Source organism: Alternaria incomplexa, assembly GCF_024043165.1.
Source record: "Alternaria incomplexa strain BMP 0042 chromosome Unknown scaffold_4, whole genome shotgun sequence".
Taxonomy (NCBI): domain Eukaryota; kingdom Fungi; phylum Ascomycota; class Dothideomycetes; order Pleosporales; family Pleosporaceae; genus Alternaria; species Alternaria incomplexa.
Genome location: NW_026249853.1, coordinates 203495 through 217093, shown reverse-complemented (window position 1 = coordinate 217093; position 13599 = coordinate 203495). Strand labels below are relative to the sequence as shown.

The 13599-nt window shown below is 52.4% G+C and overlaps 7 protein-coding genes across 7 annotated transcripts; 3 read left to right on the top strand and 4 right to left on the bottom strand.

The window, feature by feature from the left end:
* Window positions 1-300: 300 nt before the first annotated feature.
* On the bottom strand, window positions 301-2184 carry J4E90_003268 (uncharacterized protein; the record flags this gene model as incomplete). Its single annotated transcript, XM_051432839.1, has 2 exons — window positions 301-1052; window positions 1101-2184. The coding sequence occupies 2 exons, from the start codon at window positions 2182-2184 to the stop codon at window positions 301-303; spliced, it is 1836 nt and encodes a 611-aa protein (XP_051292737.1).
* Window positions 2185-3447: 1263 nt separating this feature from the next.
* J4E90_003267 (uncharacterized protein) lies at window positions 3448-4331 on the top strand (the record flags this gene model as incomplete). Its single annotated transcript, XM_051432838.1, has 2 exons — window positions 3448-3761; window positions 3824-4331. 2 exons carry the CDS (start codon window positions 3448-3450, stop codon window positions 4329-4331), a joined length of 822 nt encoding a protein of 273 aa, XP_051292736.1.
* Window positions 4332-5092: 761 nt separating this feature from the next.
* On the bottom strand, window positions 5093-5722 carry J4E90_003266 (uncharacterized protein; the record flags this gene model as incomplete). The annotated part of the gene is made up of 1 exon (XM_051432837.1): window positions 5093-5722. The coding sequence occupies one exon, from the start codon at window positions 5720-5722 to the stop codon at window positions 5093-5095; it is 630 nt and encodes a 209-aa protein (XP_051292735.1).
* Window positions 5723-6458: 736 nt separating this feature from the next.
* Window positions 6459-7294, top strand: J4E90_003265 (uncharacterized protein; the record flags this gene model as incomplete). The annotated part of the gene is made up of 3 exons (XM_051432836.1): window positions 6459-6794; window positions 6904-7071; window positions 7160-7294. 3 exons carry the CDS (start codon window positions 6459-6461, stop codon window positions 7292-7294), a joined length of 639 nt encoding a protein of 212 aa, XP_051292734.1.
* Window positions 7295-8474: 1180 nt separating this feature from the next.
* J4E90_003264 (uncharacterized protein) lies at window positions 8475-9170 on the top strand (the record flags this gene model as incomplete). Its single annotated transcript, XM_051432835.1, has 2 exons — window positions 8475-8683; window positions 8741-9170. The coding sequence occupies 2 exons, from the start codon at window positions 8475-8477 to the stop codon at window positions 9168-9170; spliced, it is 639 nt and encodes a 212-aa protein (XP_051292733.1).
* Window positions 9171-9641: 471 nt separating this feature from the next.
* On the bottom strand, window positions 9642-10427 carry J4E90_003263 (uncharacterized protein; the record flags this gene model as incomplete). Its single annotated transcript, XM_051432834.1, has 1 exon — window positions 9642-10427. One exon carries the CDS (start codon window positions 10425-10427, stop codon window positions 9642-9644), a length of 786 nt encoding a protein of 261 aa, XP_051292732.1.
* Window positions 10428-11422: 995 nt separating this feature from the next.
* J4E90_003262 (uncharacterized protein) lies at window positions 11423-12193 on the bottom strand (the record flags this gene model as incomplete). The annotated part of the gene is made up of 1 exon (XM_051432833.1): window positions 11423-12193. One exon carries the CDS (start codon window positions 12191-12193, stop codon window positions 11423-11425), a length of 771 nt encoding a protein of 256 aa, XP_051292731.1.
* Window positions 12194-13599: the final 1406 nt, after the last annotated feature.

The following is a 13599-nucleotide window of genomic DNA, read 5'->3' as shown; positions in this document are numbered from 1 at the left end:
TTTCCCGTGCTATGCGTATCCAGCTGCAGTGGTAGCCGAGGTCGACCCCGAGAGTACGTACGAAGCTCGCCCAGCGGCGTTGCACGAATTGATTTTGGCGGCATCAAGGTGGAGTTTTCGGATTTCTGGCGCTATGGTCAAGGCCGTGGAGTACTTCAAATACTTCAATTCGTAGTCTGTTCAATGAATGACGTTCTGATTCAACAATGTTTGCCGGCATGTGTTTACTGATTTGTATTGTAAGACGTGGAAACCAGCTGTGATTCTGTACTCGATATGCTATCCAACTCCAACAACACACTATGCTCTGAACTCCTGGTCAACACTCTCAAAGTTCTCCAAGAAACTCTGGAAAGTAAAGACACCCAGACCAGGATCCAAGCTTCCGGTCGTCGCCCTGATAGAATGCATACTCAGCTGCGGGATGCCGCAATCAATCGACCTGATACCCGTTGCAGAACTCAGCATTGGTCCAACTGTGCCTCCACTCCTGCTATCATTTCGAATTTGGAACACCTGAAGCTTAGGGTCGACCTTGCGCATGCCGACATCGCGATCAACACAACGCTGCAGAATAGCGGTTGAGACAGCGTCGGTCGTCATGTGCGCGTTTGAATCCGCAGAGACAGCAGGACCGATGTTGAGACGCGGAGAGTGGTTCTCGAGATACGCGTTGAGGAAGTTGGGATTCACCGCGTGAATCACGTCGCTGGAGACGAGGAAAGAGTTTGCATATGTTCTGCTCAAAGCACTGCTCGTCTTTCCGTTGGATGCAAAATCTTCGACGATGCGCTCCATGACGCTGGGGAGGAAATTGCCATGAGCACCTTGTCGGAGTAGCGAGCCGACTTCTTCGTCGTCGAAGAGGGCGACCATGCGGATCTGGGACGAGGTTGAGAGGGATGAACTCGAGTTGAGGAGAGCTTGAATAGCAGCCCAAGAGCAGAGTTTGTCGTCGATCCGACCGGCGAAGATGAACTCCCGGTCGAGGCCGCCGGTCTGGGCAGCTTGCGTATCGAAGAGCTCAAGCTCCCAATTGACAATGGACGAATCTGTTACAAATCAGTATCTTCAGGGACGTGAGGGTGTAGTGCACATACAGTCCGTGATGCCGAGTTCGCTTGAGATGGCTTTCACAAGCCTCTCCGGCTGAGTAGCAGCGAATGCGCCCTCTCTGCCCAGCACACTGGCTTTCCAGTTCTCCTCACCATGTTCCGACGAACTTCCAATATCGCTGTTGTCCAGACCGATTATGGGGACCATTTGCGTCTCTTTGTTGAACGGCCCGTTGGCGGCAGCACCAAAATGAGGTGCTAGTGTTGGAATCCTTGCAATAGGCCAGTCCAGCTTGACAAGCTTCGTGACTATCTTCCCATTCTCCTTGACGAGTACCCGTCCACCAACACCAAGGTCGCGGTCCCACCATGTGTCGCTCAGTGCACCGGCGTATGGGGCCACACCGAGCTGTACGTAGCCTGATTTGGTGCGAAGGTTCGAGATGGGCTTCAACTTCGCTGTGAGGGCATCAATGTGTCCAGCGAGAATCGCAGCTCCATTGCCCGACGCGTACTTGTCACCAATGGCGAAGGCGATGAGCGAGCTCCCGTTGCGCTCAACGTAGTATTTGTCGCCAGCCTTCAGCTCCCACGCATCGCGCTCAGACAGCTTCTTGTAGCCATCCTTCTCAAGGTCCTGTGCGACAGCATCGACGGCGTGGAAGATTGTAGGATTGCTCGTCATGTAGTCGGTGAAGGGCTTCGTGTAGCGTGCCGGGTCTTCCTTTGAGCGAGCAGGCACCGGAATCCAACAATGAGAGGGCGTTGGCTTAGGCATCTCGACGTCCTCTTTTGCTTGCTCAACTGGAACCTCTAGTATCTTCGGTGGTACAGGGGGAGGGTTTTGGTAGCTCGAAGGCGGCGCGTAGTCTTCGTCTTCAACATCGATGAGGTTGGGATACGTCGCGGCGATACTGTGCCGGTTACGGTAGTCGGAAACAGCTTCGCGGCTCCTCCATCCTCTCTCTGTCACTCGGTCCTGCCGATGACGTTGAGGTAGCGATGCGGTTGTGTGAGCGCGTCCAAGTGTCGTGGAGTACGAATGCCGCAGCGGGCGGGGCGGTGACGGATCCGCGTAGAGGTCCGCGTTCGAAGCCGCCTTGCGAAGGCTGGGGTGATTTCTCGTCATATCGGAAGTTTCGCACCGTGTTGATGAAGCTCGAGACGGAGTGAGAGAGACGAAAGGAGTCGATGGCAGGGAGCGAGGCTGTGTTGTTGTAGTACAGCTGGAGTTACCACCTGAGCAGCGCCACAGATGGGGCGAAGCTATCCGAAAGTGGAAAGCTCCGGACGACTCGCCGCAGCTATCAAACGCCATCAGCCAAATCAATAGGTTGAACCATCACAAACATAGGAACCACTGTCGCATCGAGCGCTTTCACGAGCTGTACCAATTGTTGGACCCGCTGAGTCGCGAAAGTATGGCATACGCAAGGAGGTCGAATTGACGACTAGGTACCCTGAGCCCGTTCCGGTAGAGACGATACCCTGATACTTCTACACCACCCGACTCGTGTTGACTGCTACTGCTCACCCTCGTATCACCACCAACCTGGCCCAATAAAACTCCTCTTCCGTTTCTCCCGGTGTATCATTTATAGGTTGTCTACATCCTTCGGCCTCTTACTGACCTCAGGAACTATCACCGTGATGGACTCCACAATTTCATTACAATCGCTTCAGTTTGGGTGAGCAGAAGAACGATCTGTGCCTATCCAGGCGGCGAAAAGTCTCGCATTGCTTTGCTCGTGCTCGCCAGCATAGCAATCATCATCGTCGTTCATGTTAGGTTTCTTTACTATTCCAAGGTTGCCTCAGTACCAAGAGATAATAATGACCTTGACTGTAACAAAAGTGATTCTTGGCTAGTTCCTGCACAGTAAAGAAGCCCCACGACGGCGTTGTATGTATGAGGGTAAGGCCTTACGTCAGGATTTAGACAGGTTAGCTGGGGCTGTGACTACCTAAGGATGCTACGCCTTGTAGAGAGTGAGGAGGTGCCAAGGGCGACAGTGTGATGATGTATAGCTAGTGTGTGAGCGGTGGAAATTAGATAGTTCGGGGTGCAATAAGGAGGCAGTTAGAAATCAAAGGTACGTTATACGTGCGAGGGCGTTGAAGGGCGCTCAAAGGGCTGAAATGGATGTTGCTACGCCTTGTACGACCTGACTGCGCCACACTAAAGAGACAGCATGTTAGAAAGGCTTTCCGCCCTCGGCTTCTTCCCTCCAACCCATTACCATTTTGCCAGCTGAATCCCACCTGCCAAGCCCGCAATATTCATTTTCCAAATCGCAAGTGCAAAAGATATTCACATTCAAAATTTATCTTCTACATCACTCAAGCAATGACAGGATTTACTGATAACAACGAAGATAACTTCAACACAAAAATGCTTGCCGCTATCGAGTCCAAAGACCTCTCTACCCTACATGATGTGATTTCGAAACGCGAGGCTGAAGGTCCTGATGCTTTGCGTTGGGGTAACGGATTGAGCGATGCCCTCAACGAAGCATTAGGGCTGGCCCGGTACGACATGGCCGAAGAGCTTTTCAAGCGTGGTGCTAGGTGCACTGATTGCACCATCGGATATGTTCTGGATGGGGCATGTGGGGAGAATGAGTGGAACACGAAAGCCATCGATGTGGCGCTGGCGTACGGTTGGAATATCAACGAGCCCTATGAGCATGTTGGCAGCGCTCTTGTGTAAGCCTTCGCTACCCTTCTGGAGACCATTCGACTCCCAGAAACAACTGACAGGTAAACAGATCCACCGTCAGTGACGCGGAGACAGGCCCAGGATATCCCGATGGCGATACAGCTTGCCTAAAAATTGCTGCGCATCTATTGTCAAAAGGCGCCCATGTGGACGAGAGCACCCGGACGAACGAAAACCCGCTCGAAATAGCCTGTGGGAAAGATGACAGGCATATGGCAGCGCTATTGTTGGCACATGACGCATCGCTAGAAAAGGCGCCCAAGGCACTCCTCAATGCTGCCAGTGAAGGCAGCATTGACATTATGCAGCAGCTTCTGGATCGAGGCGCCGATATCAATGCACACCCGTACGGAAGGCTCGAGATAATCCCTTGCCAACTAGAGGACGAAGGTTGGGGCTCTGCGCTACATTGTGCCGTTAAAAATCACCATACCGAGGCAGTCTCATTTCTCTTAGAGAAAGGCACGGCCAGAGAGTACAGGAACATGGTGGGGTTAACAGCTTTGAATCTTGCTCGCAAATTGGGACATGAGGATATTGTGCGGTTGTTAGAGTAAAGTGATGACCACGTATAGAATCATCTACCCTGAACAGCACCATCTCATCTATGAAGGTTTTTGTTGCTGAACTACTACGAGGAATGCTGAATTCTGGGCTGGTACCGTGAGAAGGTGGAAGTTTCGCCCGACGCGAAGACCGATCGATGCACTGAATGCCTTGACATCGACGCGGATCTGTCAAGCGTTGCATACTAACACAAATCAGCGATAACTGTAAGGGTGCAAGTATCAACAAAAAGTAAGTACTGAGTTACATTTAAACCTGCGAACTCGTCAACAGATGGTTTGAGGCTCGAAGAGATCGTATTTGACGAATTGGTGGGTTGAGATCATACCGACCACTCATACGCTGCTCGATCACGCCCTCAGCAACTTCTCTGAGTGCCGGAGGCAGCTTTGACGCAGAATATCCATTCATCATGTTTATGTCGACAATGGGCTTGATTCTAGCAGCACGAACATCAAGAACGATGCATGATGCGACGAATCCAAGAGAACGCAATGAGTCGACGATAACGGCGAGGATTTCTATGTCGTCTAAGAAAGCCCTGAGACGTGTTCGTCGATGCCGTTGCGATTGAAACATCGATGATGAGGACGCGTTAGAGAACAAAGGGGAAGAACGACGACATCGATGGAGCTGCGTAGCTACATGTTGTCTAAGTGCTTGGTAGTGTCACCACACTCAGGCGATCGCGGCGATTCTATAAAGCGATCAACACGATGATAGTGATCCAATCTCGAGCACACATCTCCAATCACAACTTCACCTCCTCCCACTCTCCTCCCTGCGGAAAGCCCAAATGAAATCTCCCGCATTTCGCAAAACTGAACACTGCTTCTTCCGCCATCGTGAAATCGACGACCTTCCCTCCGACCTCTTCGTTTGCGTCCAGAAAATGGGCATGGATCCGTGGGCCGCTGATGGCCTTCATCCAGGCTGGCACCACGAAGCCGAACACCGTACCATCGATTGCATTTCTACTGGGCCCATCTTCGAATTCTATCGAATCGAAACGACCAGCGATCTTAAAGGGCATAAGAGTATTCACACCCTTCGCTGGACCCACATCATCTGATGAAACGAGCTCATCAAGGGCTTCCAGCGACATCGACCCGATCTTCAGACGAAATGTTGGCTGGTATACTGTGACCAATGCGAGAGGAAGGCGTGCATTCATGGGTGCTGACTTTGCTTTTCCATCCTTGGCAAGTGCGTAAGCTTGTCGGTCTTTCAAAATCATGAGACTGCCATCTTCGTAAACGCCAATGCCATCTGTGCCGTGAGAAGTAAGATCTGCGGTTCGAGGTTGGCCTTGATTGAATCCGGCGTTGAGAGCTGAATAGGTGGAGAATTGGAATATATCGTTTGGTATTGAGCCAACCATGACGGAAAGTACTGTAAAGGTCTGTGATCCGGGTGATGGTATCTGGTGTTTGATGCCTAGGTGTGTTGGAGTTCGAGGTTGGGTAGGTAAGGGCCCGGGCTTAGCGGAGAGCCGATCTCCGACTCGGCTACCATATCAGCCCTGCGGTGTGTGGGCGTCATCCTTAGGCTCTTCTACATGCTTATTCTGTTGTACAGATGGTGGTTCCAGATGAACTCATCGATGTGCTTTGCGAAGCAGTATCCGGCAGATCTTGAGCCTTCAGTGTTTCTACTCCATATCGCCTTCTCGACTCAGACCATCGAAGTTCCGCGTGATACGTCTTTCTCTTTGCGGCTTTTATGTCTTTAAGTTCCGATTTCCAATGTGATTGGCCATAATAAGTACCTGGAAGCGTCGAAGTCGTGAATATCAGAGGAGGAAAATGCGATATGTACCGTACGATTGTATCTCTTCCTCAATGTCGATTTATACTGTGTTGATCGTGTCTTCACAGGCCAAGTTAGTAGTTCATTACAATGATTCCACTAGTCTCGGGATCTAAGTTTAGTGCGATGTCTTGAAAATGTTCTTGGAATCACCTTTCTTGAAGGTTGAGTGTGAAGGGAAGCAAGCCAATAACACGATCGCTTATGTAAGTGATTTAGCGCGAACCGTCGGAAGCTCAACTTCACCATCCAAACGGCATCTTTTCCAACCAATTGCGCAGCCCGTCTGCTACAACATCTCGCCAGATATGCTCCCAATCGCCCTTCGCGCCCTGCGCTCTCGCAGCGCAGCGGCTTCCTCCCGCTCCTTCGTCCGCTACACCTCCACCGCGACTACCAGCAACCAGGTCCCCGCCAACGACCCTGTCAAGCGCGATGCGAAGCCGAACGTTTCCGAGACCAATGCGATGCCTACGTCTTCCGAGGGTTCGTTCGATAAGGTCTTGCAGGAGTCTCCAGAGACAGCCGAGAAGTTGAGGGTTGAGCAGGCGCCGAACTACAAGGGCATTTGGTCGCGGAGTCAAAACCCGAGGGAGGTTGCGATGAGTGGGCCAAGATTTGAGCAGAGCATTATGGAGGATCAGGTATGTCGAAATCCCTTGGAGCAGACATTAAAGAAGGAACGGAAACAACCGTGGAAGAAAGGGTTGGTTTATGCAGGGGAGATTCATATGCTGACATACAATCGTACAGCCGCGCCCATACGCCGCGATCGAGCTCATCCACAAGCAGCCCGTTCGCTGGACGCACGACCGTACCGTATCCTGTGACGGAGGCGGTGGCCCTCTCGGACACCCAAGGATCTTCATCAACGTAGATAAGCCCCAGATCTGCTGGTGCACATACTGTGGACTTCCATTCGTAAGTACCCGTTTGGATTGTGTCTATTTCAGCCTTCCGATACTGGAGCTGGTTAAGGCAAGAGAACTACCGCTAATTACCTCTATAGGCACACGAGAAACACCGACCGCTCCTCGAAGCCACCCCTGAACACGAGCTATCATACCCCCTTGGACCCAAAGGCGATGCGGCGGAAGTCAACGAGACGCAGAAGGTTACGGATGAGCCGCTTGCACAGCGATAGAGCGAGGCAGTCAGAAGAGAGATCAGGGCTGGTGTATATATGCATTGCAATTGAGACTTTGACAAACTGTCGTCTTCTGTCGTGTTGAGGTCGCGGTATTCGCCTGTATTCTGAAAGATGCAATGTATGCGCATTGAACTAGAAAAAGTTCTGGGATTGAGCTCCGCTTTGGTATCATCATTCGAGAGCAGAGTGTATTCCCTGAATACATGGCTTTCGCGAATCAAGTTGAGCCATCTCTTACCGGACAGCGTCGAGTGGTCATTCTATATGGATGTGAGACAGCCTTCATGTTCCACCTCATGGTACTGAAAGATATACATTACAAGTCCACCAATATTGACATGCTCTGAGCTTAAATCCCCAAGTCACTGCCAGCGCATACGGGAAGACAACCGACTCTAACGGCGATGTCAAAGAGCAGAAAGGCCTTCATTTGAACTGGATGGTTGATGAGATCACCATCTGAGCTGAAAATAAGGTCTCGTTTCACAATCGTCAGGGCTATGTGAGACATTGGCATGCGTCAAACCTGAGCATGCTGGTGATATGTCCGTTGTACATGTAGGACCCAACGTGCTTCACTTTTGTACAACTCTGGCTCAAAGAAAGCAAACTACATTGCAGGCGGATGATCTTTCGGACTCCTATCCTGTGAAAGCTTGAGATATTTGTTGGCTCATGATCCGAAGGCACAGTTTCCGATGGTTTCCTCTACGTCAGATGAAACCAGGCACTCCAAGTGAGGGTATCGCACTCGCAGTCTCTCTTCTGCAGTCAGAATGGTGCTTTGCACGTTCATCCTAGTTTACATGCATTTACCATCGATTCAGTGATTTTGAAGGCACACAAAAAACGCGTAGGAAGCGCGTCCTGAAGGCCCTGAAGGTCGATTGAAGTCGTTGTTAATGAGTTAGAAGCGGATGAGCAGAGAACGAGGCTGTGCCCAGCGGAAGGACCTCACTACGGGTGATTCAGCACTGGCTTAGCACGGACACCCATTCTTACTGCGTCAGTGACCATACAACCAATGCGTATCTCATGTGCGTATGTTGGGTGTGAAATTTGAAGACGGACATGCTCTTTACATTCAAGACGACCTAACCCCACCGCGACACTCCTCTGACGTCACAGCACCCCACATAACGCGACTCAACTCTCCGAACTTTAGCTCAACGCAATGCCGCAACCACACTCTACAAGCTCACATCTAACGACCTTCCTGATCGTCTTCATCTTCGTAATCGCGCTATTCCCAGGCCTCTTTGTCGGCATATTCTGGGCGCCCTACAACAGCCTCGCAAACTACCTCGTACCAACACCCCAACCGCGCGCAAGCGTACTGTGCAAGAGTCCGAACGTCTGCACCTCCGTACCAATCATGTCTTGGTATGTCCTTGCTTTTTCTACTCTACAATATGTCTGTTTGTTGCTGACAATCCCCAGGGCACAGAAATCCCTCACCCTCCCCAGCCGGTCGCGCGGCTCCTACCTCATCACCGACCACATCCTCAAAGAAGTCCCCGAGATCAAGAACTACAAGACTGGCCTGCTGAACCTCTTCATTCAACACACATCGTGCGCGCTGTCTTTGAATGAGAACTGGGATCAGGATGTTCGCGCGGACATGAGCACAGCGTTGGACCGCATTGTACCGGAGGACAAGAAGGGCCAGGGGCTGTACCGCCATGATGCAGAAGGCAGTGATGACATGCCCGCGCATGTCAAGTCTGCGTTGATTGGCGCGAGCGTCACGATTCCGATCACAAATGGAAAGCTGAACACGGGCACATGGCAAGGTATATGGTACCTGGAGTTCAGAGATTCGAAGCACACACGGAAGGTGGTTGCCACGATTCAGGGAGAGAAGATGTGAAGTGCAGGAACTTAAGATGGACCTGTTCGCGAGCGACGTGGAGTCTGTGTTGGACTCGATGAGTTTTGCATGAGGAACTTGAAACGTCAAGGATATAATAACGAAACAATACCATAAGAGTGGGAAGTGCGAGAGCCGAATCCGAATGTTTGAGCAGTATGTTATGTTATTATAGTCTATTGTGCAGTCGCAATTCCGCCGTCGCTTTTCTGACCCTCCCAAGAAACACTCCTGATAACGCCTGGGCTTCATAACCTCAACGCCAATGTCATGGTTTGCTGCTTCGTATACCTAGGCAGAAGTATCCACCGCCCTATACATGAACAAAATCGTGGAAACCGTAGATCCTGTCACTCCGTTGTCTCATTGCCGTTGATGCCTAACGTGATGTGGACCACTCCTTCTTGTCCGTATCATCAACCACTTCTTGTCTCTGATGAGCGCGTCGCTAGCTGTGGAAGAACGCTCCGATCATGCGCGGTGGAAGACGAGGAAGCCAACGTCAGCGTCCATCATCCATCGGCCAGGATGGCACTCGTTCTCAATCTGGTAGTAGGACCTGAGATGCCACTCGCCATTGAGCTCGCGACACCAGAAAGGATCGTCGTCGCGTGCATCTGCTGGCCTAATCTTGCGCGGGTCGTACGAGCCACGCTCAGTCGCGATCCTCCGATTTTCCATCTGGATGTCTTCGCGCGTAGGACCTTGCTGTGTGTGACCGTGAACGTATGCTGGCCTTGTCTCTCTGACCGTCCTTGGGCCTGAGAAGCCTTGCGGTCCTTGTGGTTGACTGTTCGTCACATGGTATGTTGTGGTAGTTGTACTTGGTCCGGGTGGATAGACGTGCGCCGAGTAGCCGTAGCTAGGCACAGTGTTGTAGTAGGTCCTCTGGTAGGGGTAATAGAAGTTAGCAAGTGGGTACAGCGAGCCATACAAGTTGTAGTTGTAGTAGCCATAGCCACCGCCATAGGAAGGGTAAGAATAATTTGAGGCATAGTAGTTCTGGGGAAAGTAGTTGGTGGCGTAGGTTTGAGGGTACAAGGGACGGGTGTATACCGCAGGTTGGTAGGCGGCCACCCCGTATCCGACACCCATACCGACGCCAACGCCTCCGAGCCCACCGTAGCCATAGCCGCCGCCTATGACGCCAGTGGGCGCGGCGCCATTCGCGGCTTGGCCGGCATAGGAGAGGAAACCGCGTTGGCCGTAACGAGGGTTGTAGATGTATTGGTGGCGGGGCTTTGGGTACGCCTCCATTGCAAGAGTTGATGGATAAGGGCCGATCGGACGATGACTAGGAGAGTTGTGAAGGAGGCAAGTCGCGATGGCGGTCGGTGGGAATTGCGCGGTTACAGTGGAGCAGGGCGAGAGGAGGAAGGAGGTGAAGGTCGGAGTGAGATACAGCAAGATCGAGGGAAAGATGGTGTCGCGGCAGTAAAGGCCGAGAGCCACGCGATGTTCAAGAATACATGCGAGCCAATGATGGCGGGGCAAGGCAGCGGTGTAGTAAAGGGAAGTCGCAAACAACCGCGATCGGGGCAACGAAAAACAAGCGGGAACTTACCATTGCGGGATTGAGCGGCACAACGTTACGAGCACCGCCATGGTATCCGGTACCGTACGTATATGCAGACGAATGACCGGGATGCCCACCTCCTATAAACCCTCGAGGAACCATGGCCTGGGAGTGGCCGCCCGGGATCACACCCCTAGAATAACCTCCGGGAACGACACCACTTGGGTATCCGCCGCTGTACTGAGAGTACCGATTCGGATATGTGACTGCCCGGCTCATATAGCGGCCTCTGGGGGTCTGGTCGTAGTAACGCGAAGGGTAGTACGAGCCGCCGAGGCCATACCTGCGGCGTCTGGACATACCAAAGCGGGGATAGTAATCCTCGGTGTAGTAGCGCTGGCCATTGCGAACCTCAACTCTGGACTCGTAGCTGTAATCGTCGTCGTTGAAGCACATCTTGCTGGCCGTGGAATTGGGCTGGATAGGGACTGGAGATGAGGGAAAGAAACAGCCGAGAAAGCCGACAATGAGCGAAACAAACGGCGGCCTATGACGCGAATGACAAGATGAGGGAGATACAGACTTCACCGCGATATCGATAGTAAGGCGTGACTTGGGAAGTAGCCAATCGAGAAATGCTTACCATGTATCTGCATTCAGCGATACAATGGTATGTACAGTACAGACCTAGAGTACCTACCGAGGGCCTGTCTGCAACTAGAGCCCACTTGGATGATCAAGTCTTTCCATTTCCACTCTTCGGTATAGGACCTCCTTCGATAGCACCAGTCCCCGCTCCAGGCGCGCCGCTCCCCTTCTTCTCAAACATCGCGCGGAACTTCTTCAAGACCGGGGCGACCGTCCATCGCGCAAAGGTGGGAGTAGCCCATACGCTGAACACGATTCTCGGAATCAAGAACATCTTGACAATCGCGTAAGCCGTCGCAAACTCGACGACCAGCCTGACACCGCCTTCGCTGATGTTCCATGCCTGGTCCACCTTCCTCAGCCTCTTAGTCTCGCTGCCGATGCCGTCGTCATCGGAATGTGACAACAAACCCTGACTCTTCATCCACTGCCTCTGTTTGTCATCCTTCTGGATCTCGTCGACCTCACGTTCGGCTTCCAGCGCTTCATCGCTGCGTATCCAGCCCTTGCGCTTGAAGTACCGACCGAAGCGCTCGACACCTGACGCTATCCAAGCCCCTTCTGCGAACCACGGAGGCAGCCAATGTGTGTAGTGGAAGTAGCCAGCGAGACCGAACAGAGGGATGACGGCCGTGAGCTCGTGGAGGAGGAGGAACGACGTTATGTGCGTGACCGGCGCATTTCCGAGCGCATTGGTGTACTTGTGCAGGAATCTTGGTAAGCGGCGATTGAAGCGCTCGATGCGCGATTGGGAGGACGCGGGAGAGGCTGGCGGCTCTGTCGCATAGCGGCGCGTGTGTGGGCTGCGAAGGAGCTGTGGTGGGCGCGCGGCCGACCGCAGAATGGTTCGTCGTAGCATATTGGCTGTAGCAATTCCTCCTCCTTTTCTCAACCTTCCGGCCCGAGTGGCTCCTTACGCCTTACACGGTGTTGTGCTTCCATGAGGAGAGCTGCCACTGCGCCTTCGTCAAGTATGACGAAGCCGTCGGAACACTGACGGGCCGATCCACGTCGGTCGCGTCTACCGGTCACCTAGGTAGCAGCACCTTGCCAACTCCCGCATTGACGGGTAGACCTGGTAGTGTTATTCGCGCAATTCGGTCTGGCGACATTCCGAGCTCTCTTTGAATAATGCGTGGCATATACATGTCCGTCAAAGGATTGATGCCGCGCCCCCTGTGCCACCACGCCCTAAACATCAACCACTAATCAGACGCCCTGTGTGACCAAAGCGCGTAAAACACGTAGTTCCAGAAGTCAAATTATTTTCAGTTACGAACCGCTGCAGAAGCATCTGCAGAACTCTCTCAATCGTACTGAGAGCAAACTCGCTCAACATGTTACTATTCTACGAAGATGAGCCCAGCTCAATTGAAAATGTGCAGCCCTCATTCAAGACGATAAACAATGCTTCAACGCCAGCCATCGATCCGCTACCGCAATACGGCTCCCACGCTTTCATTCCATACCCACCTACGACCATACCAAACGATGCCTCGTCAGAAGACCTCAAAGCTGATAGTACATCCCCATCACGGCTCAGAGTACTCAGCCCTTCTTCATGGACATATTGCGGTCCTCTCCTCCACGCAAGCACCACGTCCCTCCCACCGTCGTTCCACACCTGGGCATCACTTACACTGTCTTCTCCCGCCACTTTGATACACCGGCTCCTCCCTCTCCTCTCCTGGCTACAGACTTTCTTGTCAGCAGCGAACATCCACAATTACTGGCTGACCATCCGCTGCACCGCGACAACCCACGAATACGATACACCACGCTGGCACACGGATGAGAACGTTTTCGCCTACGATGCTGAAGCCACTGGCTTTGGTCTGGCTCAGTCTAGTACGCAAAGGTCATGGAAGCTCTGTACCACACTCCTCGGACCAAGCACTCTCTTCGCAAAACATAATGAGATGGCGCTGAGAGTGCTTAGGGAGACCAAGAAGAGCGAGAAAGAGAAGTTGGGTGATCATACCTGTACATCAATATGCTGCGTAGGCTGTTCCACGTATAGTGACTCCGTACGTCAGTCACTCGTACATTCTCTACAAGATGTGGAGCGTGAGACCCCGGCTTCTAGAGAAGTGGCGTTTTTCAGAATAGGCGGAGAAGAAGGGGCAGTGCATTCGGAACCCCGCTGTGATGCCGATCGAGTATTCATCAATGTAATTCCAGGTACAGAAGAAGATTTGCGGAGCTTGATGGCCAAATGGGGTATAGAGTTCCCACGTGCGTGGTGTTTCGGTTCGCCTGTCGGCT